Source organism: Garra rufa, chromosome 7 (assembly GCF_049309525.1).
Source record: "Garra rufa chromosome 7, GarRuf1.0, whole genome shotgun sequence".
Classification (NCBI taxonomy): Eukaryota; Metazoa; Chordata; class Actinopteri; order Cypriniformes; family Cyprinidae; genus Garra; species Garra rufa.
In genome coordinates this window covers 20,194,851-20,209,635 of record NC_133367.1, presented here as the reverse complement: position 1 = coordinate 20,209,635, position 14,785 = coordinate 20,194,851, and the positions used below count along the sequence as shown (strand labels likewise).

Below are 14,785 nucleotides of genomic sequence, written 5' to 3'. Positions count from 1 at the left end.
TCTAAATTCGCTCTACTCGTAAAAAAGGTTTTACGAACAGTTCGCCTAAATTTGTTGTTCTCGTAAGAATGATTTTCTGAACATTTCGTCTAAATTCGCTCTACTCGTAAAAAAGGTTTTACGAACATTTCGCCTAAGTTTGTTGTTCTCGTAAGAATGATTTTCTGAACATTTCGTCTAAATTCGCTCTACTCGTAAAAAAGGTTTTACGAACATTTCGCCTAAGTTTGTTGTTCTCGTAAGAATGATTTTCTGAACATTTCGTCTAAATTCGCTCTACTCATAAAAAAGGTTTTACGAACATTTCGCCTAAGTTTGTTGTTCTCGTAAGAATGGTTTTCTGAACATTTCGTCTAAATTCGCTCTACTCGTAAAAAAGGTTTTGCGAACATTTCGCCTAAGTTTGTTGTTCTCGTAAGAATGGTTTTCTGAACATTTCGTCTAAATTCGCTCTACTCGTAAAAAAGGTTTTACGAACATTTCGCCTAAGTTTGTTGTTCTCGTAAGAATGGTTTTCTGAACATTTCGTCTAAATTCGCTCTACTCGTAAAAAAGGTTTTGCGAACATTTCGCCTAAGTTTGTTGTTCTCGTAAGAATGGTTTTCTGAACATTTCGTCTAAATTCGCTCTACTCGTAAAAAAGGTTTTGCGAACATTTCGCCTAAGTTTGTTGTTCTCGTAAGAATGGTTTTCTGAACATTTCGTCTAAATTCGCTCTACTCGTAAAAAAGGTTTTACGAACAGTTCGCCTAAATTTGTTGTTCTCGTAAGAATGATTTTCTGAACATTTCGTCTAAATTCGCTCTACTCGTAAAAAAGGTTTTACGAACATTTCGCCTAAGTTTGTTGTTCTCGTAAGAATGATTTTCTGAACATTTCGTCTAAATTCGCTCTACTCGTAAAAAAGGTTTACGAACATTTCGCCTAAGTTTGTTGTTCTCGTAAGAATGATTTTCTGAACATTTCGTCTAAATTCGCTCTACTCGTAAAAAAGGTTTACGAACATTTCGCCTAAGTTTGTTGTTCTCGTAAGAATGATTTTCTGAACATTTCGTCTAAATTCGCTCTACTCGTAAAAAAGGTTTTACGAACATTTCGCCTAAGTTTGTTGTTCTCGTAAGAATGGTTTTCTGAACATTTTGCATAAAGAATTGTTTTATTAACATTTTTCACAATTTGCGAACAATTTGCTGAAAAATTAGCTTTGCTCGTAAGAATGGTTTTACAAACAATAAATGTAGCCATTTTTAGAGTTTAACTTTTGTACGTACCTAAACTGCTTGCAATTGATGTTTTCAATTAATTGCCATTTGAATGCTGTATTTTACATTTAAAAAAAGAAGGGTTTTTACTTGTAGTGTGCGTTGCAGTATTTTTTGGCGTAGTCGCTCCAGGTTCCAAACCTCCGTGGATACAAAGCATCGATTTGCATGAAGAGCTGAAAGAGAGTGCAAGAGATCAGAACATCAATCAATGTGACAACATAAATGTCATATACACAACTAACTTTACACTAGTAACTTCCAATGGGAACAAATAACTTTAAAAAGAGGGACACTTTTATAGTCCTGACCTTGGGCCTTTGCAATCACGAGTTTATTGAAAATCGGTCAGCAGATTTCTGTTTATAGCTGGTGCGAACGAATACTCTGCTGATTAAAGCTGATTAAATCAGGTATTAAGTTCATAAAATGCAAATGCGTGTTCTCTAAGAGAAAGTCTCACAGTGCACATTATGCTCAGTTAGTAAACTTAACAGCGATTATCTTGATGAATTAAGAAAACACTTGTGTCTTTCATAAGAAGTCCAGCAAGACATTTCAGAGGAATTAGGGGAGCAGCGCAGGTCGAGACTCCCATAATATACACACAAGTGTCATCTTGAGAGGTCTTTGCGTGTGTAATGACGTACATTTTGGTAAAACTTTTGTCCAGTGAATCTTTTAACGAAGGAAAACAACAGCTCTCACAATGTACTAGGAAAGTGCACAGAACGTAACATCCCTCAAAATGAAGCCTTAAGTATTTCCTGCATAATATATTGGTCAATTAAATGGCCATCAGTGAATGGTTGTTTTGCTATAAAACTATTGGGAGTAAACACAATATTTAATATAATGTGAATAAAACGGAGGCTGTGAGGAGTGGAACTGCAGTCTGTTCAATGGGCTTCATTCATAAAACACAAGCAGAATGTCTAACGTTCATGAAAACCATTCATATTGAACTGCATGCAGCACTTTACATAAAACTGTTTTTATGAACAATTTACTCAAATTTGGTCTGTTCATATATTTTTTTTATACAAGTGATTTGTACAGATTTGTTCTGCTCATAAGAGAGGTTTTACAAATGATTTGTATGTTGAATTCATTCTGTTCATAATGGTTTCGAGAATGATTTGCACAATTTGCTTGTAATGTTTTGTTAATGATTTCCATGAAAATATGCAATGTTTATAATGGCTTGTAAGTGATTTGCACCAAGTTCTGTTCTTAAAAATGGTTCTGCGTACCATTTGCTATGAAATTCCCTATGCCTGTAAGGATGGTTGCACAAACATCTTGCACAAAATCACTATGTATGAATGGTGTTGCGAACATTTTGCACAAATGCGATCTGCTTGTAAGAATGTTGTTTTTGTGAATTATATGCATATGGAATTCCTAACGTTCATATTGTTTTTTTTTATGATTTGCACAAAGACAATTTGAAACAATATCCATTCAAATTCATTCTGTTCATATGTAGTTTTACAAAATGTTTTCATAAATTCAAATTAATTTCAAGTTCAAACAACTTAAGTTTGTTCTGCACTGTAAAAAAAATTTTCCCCAGTTTCCAAGTTTAGCAGCTGCCTTAAAATTTTAAGTTAAATCAACTTAAAACTACAAGTCATTTCCACTCACAACAATAAAATGAGTTAAAATGACTTGTACTTTGAACTTGATTTAACTTAAAACTTTAAGGCAGCTGATGAACTTAAGTTTAAGTTGAAACTGGTGAAAACTTTTTACAGTGTGCTTGTAAGAATGGTTTTGAGGATATTTGCACAAAGATTAGTTCTGTTCTTAAGAATGGCTTTGCGAACAATTCGCAATAAAATTAGTTCTGATCGTAAGACAATTTTTAGAGAAATTTTCTATGATCATAAGAATATTTATTTCAGAATGATTTGCCAAAATATTTGCTCTGCTCCTAATAATGGCTTAGCAAACTATTTGCAAAGAAATTCACTCATTCATTGTGAACTTTTGAACAAATGTAAGAATGGTTTTTCGAATGATTTGCAGAGAAATTCATTCTACTCGTAAGAATAGTTTTGCGAATATTTGCACAAAGATTAGCTCCGTTCTTAAGAATGGCTTTGCGAACAAAACAAATTTAGACAAATTAGTTCTGGCTTTACTAATGTTTTTCAGAGAAATACGTTCTGGTCATAAGATTTGCTGAGAAATTCATTCTCTAAAATGGTTTTGCAAATAATTTGCGAAGAAATTCTCTCTTTCGTAAGAATGGTTTTCTAAACATTTCGGACATGGCTCTGTTTGTAAAAATGGTTTTGCAAATGATTAGCGAAGAAATTCACTCTTCTCGTAAGAATGGTTTTGTAAACATTTTGGACATGGTTCTGTTTGTAAAAATGGTTTTGCAAATGATTTGCTTAGAAATTCTCTCTTCTCGTAAGAATGGTTTTGTAAACATTTTGGACATGGTTCTGTTTGTAAAAATGGTTTTGCAAATGATTTGCGAAGAAATTCTCTCTTTCGTAAGAATGATTTTGTAAACATTTTGGGCATGGTTCTGTTTGTAAAAATGGTTTTGCAAATGATTTGCGAAGAAATTCTCTCTTCTCGTAAGAATGGTTTTGTAAACATTTTGGACATGGTTCTGTTTGTAAAAATGGTTTTGCAAATGATTTGCGAAGAAATTCTCTCTTTAGTAAGAATGATTTTGTAAACATTTTGGACATGGTTCTGTTTGTAAAAATGGTTTTGCAAATGATTAGCGAAGAAATTCACTCTTCTCGTAAGAATGATTTTGTAAACATTTTGGGCATGGTTCTGTTTGTAAAAATGGTTTTGCAAATGATTAGCGAAGAAATTCACTCTTCTCGTAAGAATGATTTTGTAAACATTTCGGACATGGTTCTGTTTGTAAAAATGGTTTTGCAAATGATTTGCGAAGAAATTCTCTCTTTAGTAAGAATGATTTTGTAAACATTTTGGGCATGGTTCTGTTTGTAAAAATGGTTTTGCAAATGATTAGCGAAGAAATTCACTCTTCTCGTAAGAATGGTTTTGTAAACATTTTGGACATGGTTCTGTTTGTAAAAATGGTTTTGCAAATGATTTGCGAAGAAATTCTCTCTTTCGTAAGAATGATTTTGTAAACATTTTGGGCATGGTTCTGTTTGTAAAAATGGTTTTGCAAATGATTTGCGAAGAAATTCTCTCTTCTCGTAAGAATGGTTTTGTAAACATTTTGGACATGGTTCTGTTTGTAAAAATGGTTTTGCAAATGATTTGCTTAGAAATTCTCTCTTCTCGTAAGAATGGTTTTGTAAACATTTTGGACATGGTTCTGTTTGTAAAAATGGTTTTGCAAATGATTTGCGAAGAAATTCTCTCTTTCGTAAGAATGATTTTGTAAACATTTTGGGCATGGTTCTGTTTGTAAAAATGGTTTTGCAAATGATTTGCGAAGAAATTCTCTCTTCTCGTAAGAATGGTTTTGTAAACATTTTGGACATGGTTCTGTTTGTAAAAATGGTTTTGCAAATGATTTGCGAAGAAATTCTCTCTTTAGTAAGAATGATTTTGTAAACATTTTGGACATGGTTCTGTTTGTAAAAATGGTTTTGCAAATGATTAGCGAAGAAATTCACTCTTCTCGTAAGAATGATTTTGTAAACATTTTGGGCATGGTTCTGTTTGTAAAAATGGTTTTGCAAATGATTAGCGAAGAAATTCACTCTTCTCGTAAGAATGATTTTGTAAACATTTCGGACATGGTTCTGTTTGTAAAAATGGTTTTGCAAATGATTAGCGAAGAAATTCACTCTTCTCGTAAGAATGATTTTGTAAACATTTTGGGCATGGTTCTGTTTGTAAAAATGGTTTTGCAAATGATTAGCGAAGAAATTCTCTCTTTCGTAAGAATGATTTTGTAAACATTTTGGGCATGGTTCTGTTTGTAAAAATGGTTTTGCAAATGATTTGCGAAGAAATTCTCTCTTTCGTAAGAATGATTTTGTAAACATTTTGGGCATGGTTCTGTTTGTAAAAATGGTTTTGCAAATGATTAGCGAAGAAATTCTCTCTTCTCGTAAGAATGGTTTTGTAAACATTTTGGGCATGGTTCTGTTTGTAAAAATGGTTTTGCAAATGATTTGCGAAGAAATTCTCTCTTTCGTAAGAATGATTTTGTAAACATTTTGGGCATGGTTCTGTTTGTAAAAATGGTTTTGCAAATGATTAGCGAAGAAATTCACTCTTCTCGTAAGAATGATTTTGTAAACATTTTGGGCATGGTTCTGTTTGTAAAAATGGTTTTGCAAATGATTAGCGAAGAAATTCTCTCTTTCGTAAGAATGATTTTGTAAACATTTTGGGCATGGTTCTGTTTGTAAAAATGGTTTTGCAAATGATTTGCGAAGAAATTCTCTCTTTCGTAAGAATGATTTTGTAAACATTTTGGGCATGGTTCTGTTTGTAAAAATGGTTTTGCAAATGATTTGCGAAGAAATTCTCTCTTCTCGTAAGAATGGTTTTGTAAACATTTTGGACATGGTTCTGTTTGTAAAAATGGTTTTGCAAATGATTTGCGAAGAAATTCTCTCTTTCGTAAGAATGATTTTGTAAACATTTTGGGCATGGTTCTGTTTGTAAAAATGGTTTTGCAAATGATTTGCGAAGAAATTCTCTCTTCTCGTAAGAATGGTTTTGTAAACATTTTGGACATGGTTCTGTTTGTAAAAATGGTTTTGCAAATGATTTGCGAAGAAATTCTCTCTTCTCGTAAGAATGGTTTTGTAAACATTTTGGACATGGTTCTGTTTGTAAAAATGGTTTTGCAAATGATTTGCGAAGAAATTCTCTCTTTCGTAAGAATGATTTTGTAAACATTTCGGACATGGTTCTGTTTGTAAAAATGGTTTTACAAATGATTTGCAGTGCAATTCGCTCCGCTCATAAGAATGGTTTTGTGAACGATTTGCATAAATGTGTTTTGCTCGTAACAATGGTTTGTGAATATTTTGTTTGTGAATGATTTTTTTTTTTTTTTATGAATGATTTACAGAGAAATTTGCTCTGCTCGCAAGAACCATTTAATGAACATTTTGCACAAATTTGTCCTATTGGTAAGAATATTTTTTACATTGATTTACTAAGAAATTGACTCTGCTTTTGAAAATGGTTTTGCAAACGAATTGCAAAGTAATTCACTCTCTTCATAAAAATGGTTTTGTGAATATTTCACACAAATATGTTTTGCTTCAAAGAATGGTTTTCCGAATGATTTGCAGAGAACTTTATTCTGCTCGTAGGAATGATCTTGCGAATATGTGCATGAAGATTAGTTTTGTTCTTAAGAATGGCTTTGTAAACAAATCACAAAATTCACTCTGCTTGTAAGAAAAGTTTTATTGACTTTGCAAATGTTTTTACTCCTTCTGCTCATAAGAACGGTTATTCTGAACAATTCGCCGAGAAAATCGCTCTGCCCTTAAAAACTGCAAACAAATTCACTCTTCTCAAATCTTTTTACGAACAAATCGCAATAAAATTCATTCTGCTCATAAGAGAAGTTTTACAAACAATTTAGACAAATTAGTTCTGGCTTTACTAATGTTTTTCAGAAAAATTTGTTGTGGTCATAAGAATTTATTTTTTCCCCCAAATGATTTACTAAGAAATTCTATAATTTTGATAAATAATTCTATAATCTATAATAAATAAATCACAATAAAATTTGTTCTGTTTTACCAACAATTTACACAATTTTGTTTTGGCTTTTTCAAAAAAATATTAGGTACTTTCGGTACTGATATTTAAAAAAAACGTCCATTTCCCACTCACATTTGAGCACTGTTGAGCCGATTTTTAAATGTAATGTGAAACGCTGATCATTGTAGCCAATCACAGTCATATCTTTTGAGCACGTGAACATTATGACCAATCAGCGATATTTCAAAATCGGCTCAACAGCTCAATATTTGCATAATAATTAGTTCTGTCCTTAAGAATGGCTTTGTGAATAAATCGCAATAAAATTCATTCTGCTTGTAAAAACTGTTTTACGCACAATTTACACAATTTTGTTTTGGCTTTGCAAATATTTTTCAGAAAATTAGCTATGCTTTTAAGAATGTTTAAGAATTTTAAGAATTTTTTTGAGAACGACTTGCCGAGAAATTCACTTTGGTCCTGAAAATGGTTTTGCAAACAATTTGTAGAATTCACTCTACTCATAAGTTTTGTGAACATTTTGCACAAAACTGTTCTTCTTGTAACTAACTGCGAACAATTCGCTATAAATTCTCAATATACTCAATTTTGTTCTGGCTTTGCAAATGTTTTTTCTGAGAATTTCACTATGCTCATAAGAATAATTTTGCAAATGATTTGTGAAGAAATTCACTCTTCTCGTAAGAATGGTTTTGTGAACGCACAAATTTGCTCGTAAGAAAAGTTGAGAACAATTTGCATAATTTTGTTCTGGCTTTGGAAGTATTTTACGGGAAAATTCACTATGCTCATGAGAATGATTGTTCCGAATAATTTGCAGAGAAATCTGCTCTTAATAATGATTTTGCAAATGATATGTGAAGAAATTCACTCTTCTTGTAAAAATAGTTGTGAATATTTGCATAAATGGTTTTGCTCGTAAGAATGGTTTTGCGAATATTTGCATGAAGATTAGCTCTGTTCTTAATGTTTTACAGAGATATTCAATACACTCTTAAAAATAAAGGTGCTTCACGATGCCATAGAAGAACCTTTTTTAGTTTAAATGGTTTCATAAAAAACCTTTAACATCTGAAGAAACTTTGTTTCACAAAAGGTTCTTAATGGCTAAAGAAGGTTCTTCAGATTATAAAGAGGTAAGAAAGAGATGTTTCTTTAAAGAACTTTTGACTGAATGGTTCTTTGTGGAACCGAAAATGGCTCTTCTGTGGCATCGCTGTGAAGAACCTTTTAAAGCACCTTTATTTTTAAGAATGTATTCTCATAAGAATGTTTTTTCTTAAACCATTTACCGAGAAATTCGCTCCTAAATTATTATTTTTTGTAAACTTTTTTTTTTTTTTTTTTTAGTTTTTTTTTTTTTTTTTTTGGTTTTGCAAACACTCTTTTCATAAGAACAGCTTTGTAAACATTTTGGACAAATGTGTTCTGTTTGTAAGAATAGTTTTCTGACTGATTTGCAGGAAAATTCACTCAGCTCATAAGAATGGTTTTGTGAACGATTTGCACAAATGTGTTCTGCTCGTAAGAATGGTTTCACGAATATTTGCATGAAGATTAGTTCTGTTCTTAAGAATAGATTTGCGAAAAAATAGCAAAAAAAATTGTTCTGCTGGCAAGAACAGTTTTACAAACAATTTACACAATTTTGTTCTGGCTTTGCAAACATTTTTTCAAAGAAAAAGAATAAGAATGTTTGGGGTTTTTTTCTGAATGAGTTGCAGAGAAATTTGCTCTGCTTGTATGAATGGTTTTAAGATGATGATTTACACAGAAATACACATTATTTGTAAGAACAGATTTTCAATTTACAGAGAAGCTGAACTAGAAATCAGAAAATAAAACATTTTCAGCGAACGATGGACAAAGAATCACTTACGTATACCTAAATCCAACTAAATATGGCGTTCACCCTGACTAAAGTCTACCAGAATTCACTGCCCATGTTTTTCTTGGTAACTGGACATGTATAGAAAGATGAATTTTCAATGTTTCAATAATTGAACAATTCACACCCAGGTACACAGGAGTATATCGCTGTACCATCAATTTCAACTGCTTCAATTCAAGAGATAGCTCACCCAGTTTTGTCATCATTTAGTCACCAACAAGATGTTCCAAAATTGAATCTTTCTTCTGACAGATATTTTAAAGAATTACAGTTGATGGTCCCCATTGACTTCCATAGCATTCTTCTCCATACTACAGAAGTCAATGGGGACCAGTAACTATATAATTCGTTGCATTCTTCAAAACGCCTTCTTTTATGTTCAACAGAAGAAAGAAATGTATACAGGTTTGGAACAACATGAGGGTGAGTAAATAATAACAGAATTATCCTTTCAATTAATAAAGCATCCATCCTGATTAAATTCTTGCATTTCTAAAAGTGGCATAGCAGATTGTGACATTAAAGCAAAAAAAAAAAAAAGAAGAGGACTGGGCAAAAAATGGAGAGAGAGACAGGAACAGAGCGAGACAGTTTGAGGACAAGGGTGTTTGTGGAAACTACAAATATTACTGGCACACCTCTGGACAGAGTAATAACAGCAGAGATGAGCGCTGTGCTTTTGAGACCTGTGAAAGAGAGCACTCTCTTCTTTCCTTCTCATTCAGAGCCATAGCTCTTAAATCACTTAAAATCCCCTCATTTTCACTCATGTCACCCCTTGGCATTGATAGTCCGCCTCAACAGAGGTCACTGGGTTAAATCAACACCCACGCCAGCGTAATATCGGGGCAAACAGATCAAGGTGGACAAAACCCCATTAAAAGGGATAAAATATCTGACTGGTGTCTGCGTTGTATAAAAAGATAAACATTGAAAATGATCTCGTTTGATTGATTGATTTAATTTTGCTGCGAGCGGATCATTAGACCAGTGAGATAGTAACTGCGTGACAAATTTCAAGCTGTCGCTTTAGAAAAGAAACAAGAGTGACTATAAATGTTTATTCCTAACGCAAACGAATGTGCCGCGCAGGAATGAGAACTTTGCGTAGTAATCGGATAATTTTAGAGTGAGTACAATAGTAGAATAGATGATTTTAATAACCTAGTGGTAATACACGGGGGCAAACTTATCAAAACTTTTAGTTTATGATATTATCATACTCGCAATTTGGGGTGACATGAGCGATGACTGGAGGATGGGAAATATGTCAGCTAATGACAAGATCTCCTCCTGGTTTAGCTCAAACAAAACCATGCTGCATATTACCAAATGGCTTAATAAATCAAAGCAAATGACAAACAGATTTGGAGGAAACCGTACCTCCTCTGGTCTGCCCAGCGCCGGGGTGCCAGTTAGAAGGATGGCACGCTTGGCGTTCTGAATGACTGGCACCAATATTTTACTACGAGCTGCGTTGCGAGATTTCAGGTAGTGGGATTCATCCACCAGGATGACGCCGAATCGTTGCTTGTTCAGGGCTTCCAAAAGGGGGCGAGCGTCCGTCGTGAGCAGCCCGTATCCCAGAATAGTCACTTTGCTAGTGCCGATACTCCTGTAAAACAACAACAAAACAACTTAAAACAAGTCATAATGCTAAAAAAAAATAATAATAAATTGCCACTGTCCACCACAAAAACATCTCTGCTGATGTAACCAGTGAAAAATACAGTTTTAACCAACAATATTACAGTTAACAGTTCATGTTCTCAATCCAATCAAATTCAGACAGATTAAATCAAATCCCTCTCTGTATTGTCTTCCAATGTACAGTATGTCACAAAAGTGAGTACACCCTTCACATTTCAGCAACCATTTTAGTGTATCTTCTCAAGGGACAACACTGTAGAAATGAAACGTCGATATATTTTAGAGTAGTCAATGTGCAGCTTGTATAGCAGTATCGATTTACTGTCCTCTGAAAATAACTCGACATACAGCCATTATTGTCAAAATATCTGGCAACAAAAGTGAGTACACCCAAAGTGATAACAGCAGTATGTTGTCTAACCATGAAAAGCCACATGTCCTATTCATCATGTTTATGTTTTTGTCTGCTTGACAAAACCATACAAACTTGTGTACCTTGTATTAGAGCAGTTAAAATTTGATGCTTTAAGTACAATTCTCTCATACTGACCACTGGATGTTCAACATGGCATCTCATGGCAAAGAACTCTCTGAGGATTTGAGAATTAGAATTGTTGCTCTCCACAAAGATGGCCAAGGCTATTACAGGTTCAGTAACACCCTGAAACCGAGTTACACTACAGTGGCCAGGGTCATACAGAGGTTACTTCAAGATGGGTTCCATTCAGAACAGGCCTTGCAAGGGTTGATCAACAAAGTTGAGCACTCGTTGTGTGCGTCAGGTGCTGAACCTGGCTTCAAAAAACAGATGCATGAGTGCTGCCAGCATTGCTTTGAAGGTTGCAGATGAAGAAGGTCAGCTGGTCAGAGCTCAGACCATACGCCGTACACTGCAACAAGTCGGTTTGCATAGGCGTTATCTCATAAGGAAGCCTTATCTGAAGCTGGCTCACAAGAAAGCCTGCAAACAGTTTGCTGAAGACAACCAAGAGCATGAATTACTGGAACCATGTCCAGTGGTCTGATGAGACTAAGATAAACTTTGGCTCAGATGGTGTCCAGCATGTGTGGTGGTCTTGCCTACAGTCAAGCATAGTGGTGGTAGCATCATGGTCTGGGGCTGCATGAATGCTGCTGGTACTGGGGAGCTGCAGTTCATTGAGGGAAACATGGATTTCATTATGTACTGTACATTCTGAAGCAGAACATGATCCCTTCCTTCCAGAAACTAGGCCGAACTGCAGGTTTCCAACATGATAACGATCCCAAACTCACCACCAAGATGACAACTGCCTTGCTGAGGAAGCTGAAGTTGAAGGTGATGGGGTGGCCAAGTATGTCTACAGACCTGAACCCTATTAAGCACCTGTGGGGCATCCTCAAGCATAAGCTGGAGAAGCACCATGTGTCTAGCGGCGTGATGTCATTATATAGGAGTGGAAGAGGATCCCAGTAACAACCTGTGCAGCTCTGGTCAATTCCACGCCCAGGATGATTACGGCCAGATAACAGTGGTGCTAACACAAAATATTGACACTTTGGACAAGTTCACTTAGGGTGTACTCACTTTTGTTGCCAGCTATTTTGGCTGTACATTGAGTTATTTTCAGAGGATAGTAAATCTATACTGCTATACAAGCTGCACATTGACTACTCTACAATATATCCAAGTTTAATTTCTAAAGTATTGTCCCTTAAGAAGATATACTAAAATGGTTACTGAAATGTTAGGGGTGTACTCACTTTTGTGACATACTGTAGACATAACACAGATATATTTGTTTTTTTTAACAGTTTATATTATTATTGTTTTCAGTGGAGGCACAAGGTCAGCGTTTTACCGTTTTGTGATTTGTCATTTGCAAACAATTAGCTTTCTTCAGAACAGTTCAAAATTCATCAAAATCCCATTGAAATGACGAGCCCAGGCTTTGACGTCAACAACAAACGTTGAAAATTACTATAAACAATTATGTAGTTAGTTGCGCTTCGCATATAACGTTACATTTTGTCTAAAGAAAAAAAACCAAGTTTGAATCACGACGTAGAACCGAAACTGTGTACACTAAGATATGTTTACAACAACAAGGTTGTAAAAGCATTTTATGTTTTTTCGCCTCATAGTCTCCCGATACAGACTGTGTAAAGACAGCAGCCGTACACTGAGAGGAAATGATGTTTGTTCCTGCTTTGCACTATGAGCCATTAGAGTTAAAATATCATTCACCATGCTGACAGGCCTTCATCAAGCTCGGAGGGAGATGTTGCCATGGTAACGACTTTACAGGTCGACTCAACCCCGGGCCAGAATTCTCAGGGTAAACAGAGCAATTTGTGAGCCTCTTTTTAGAAGCATCAATAACAGGCAAAAAGACAACATGACCCTCTGACTGCATGGGCTGTACAATCAATCCCAGCATCCTCTGTGGAAGGGCAGCTCCTCGTAAGCTCTCTCCGAGTCCTAAGATAGAGCTAAAGTATTCTTTGTGTGAGATTCGTAGCCGTAAAAGGTGAGCTAATTTAGGATTTGTTTAATATCTCTCTGGGGAGGTGATTTGATTTCACACGTCTGCCGTTGTATTGTGGTATAATTTTGTAGTCACTGAACAGGAGATTTTACTCCCGTTTTGTATTTCTACAGGCTGGAAATCTGCAAGAATGGTTTTCATAACTTTCTAAAGCTACTCATAAAAGTGTGACACAAAGGAGAGAAAAAAAAAATTCATAAATCAAGAGATTTCTTCCTAACTTTTCCGGAGGCTTCTGCAAAGTCATACTCAGTCATAAATTTCATGAATCAATTTTGCCACTATGATTAAACTCACACACAGTCTGAAAGAATCAATCTTTCATTTTGAGCAAAAAATCTCTCGGCCACCAGTGCAGACGTCCTCTAGTACGGTCCAATGGATCCCAATGAATTACGAACCGATGCCCCCCCCCCCCCTTATTTTTTTTCCAGGGACTGCAAAACAAACTTAAACGATCGATTACCAAGATGCTCATTCGGTGTGTGTCAAAATGTAGCTACAATTTACACGTCATTAAACTTTCTCTGCTCCGACAGCATTCAGATGTTTATGTGACGTGTAATATTTAGATTGCATGGTAATCTGCTGTTTTTAGGATGTTTAGTGGATGTTTGGACATAAACATGACGCTTCATATAGCATGCAATGTTTTCCAGATGGTTCGCTCTTTCAGAAATGTCCCTGCAATGCAAGTGTGTACTGGAATTTAATATAATATTAATATTTTACATGAAAAATGTTTTATACACACAAACACACACACATACACACATACATATATATATATATATATATATATATATATATATATATATATATATATATATATATATATATGAAACCAGTATGCAAATATTGTGAGTTACTTCTTTTGAATAAACAAATATATAACCCAAGTAATAATAAAATACAGTATATAGTATAATAATTATATAAAATATTTAAATATTTAAAAAATAAAATAATTATTTATAATAAACTAATAGAAACTAAAATATATATAAAATATGAAAAGTAATGAAATTTAAAATCGTTTAATTGAATTTATTTAAATAAAAATATTATACACTACATAATAATTTATAAAAATATTAATAAAAAATGTTTCATAATAATATTTCTAATAAAAACAATATATACACATTACAATAATATAATAAATAAAAATAATAAAATATATGTAAAATAATTTATCTCAGAAATAATAGATGTAACATAAATATTTTACATTTGATTAAAAAATATATTAAGAAATTCAATAAATAAACATTACATAATATAGAAATATATGTAAAATCTGTTTTATATTTATAATTTTTCTTTAAAATATGTGACCCTGGACCACAAAACCAGTCTTAAGTCGCTGGGGTATATTTGTAGCAATAGCCAAAAATACATTGTATGGGTCAAAATTATTGATTTTTCTTTTATGCCAAAAATCATTAGGAAATTAAGTAAAGACCATGTTCCATGAAGATTTTTTGTAAAATTCATACTATAAATATATCAAAATGTAATTTTTGATTAGTAATATGCATTGTTAAGAACTTAATTTGGACAACTTTAAAGGTGATTCTCTCAATATTTTGATTTTTTTGCACCCTTAGATTTCAGATTTTCAAATAGATGTATCTTGGCCAAATATTGTCCTATCCTAACAAACCATACATCAATAGAAAGCTTATTTATTGAGCTTTCATATGATGTATACATCTCAGTTTTGTCAAATTAAACCTTATGAC

The 14,785-nt window shown here is 33.8% G+C and overlaps 1 protein-coding gene across 1 annotated transcript in view; it reads right to left on the bottom strand.

Moving 5' to 3' along the window:
• Positions 1-14,785, bottom strand: part of zranb3 (zinc finger, RAN-binding domain containing 3) — a 93,723-nt gene that overhangs the window by 50,936 nt on the left and 28,002 nt on the right. Inside the window, exons 5-6 of the mRNA XM_073843610.1 lie at positions 10,246-10,477; positions 1,353-1,438 (exon numbers count right to left, since the gene is read on the bottom strand). Coding sequence (XP_073699711.1) covers positions 1,353-1,438; positions 10,246-10,477 — 318 coding nt within the window. The remainder of the gene's footprint in view (positions 1-1,352; positions 1,439-10,245; positions 10,478-14,785) is intronic.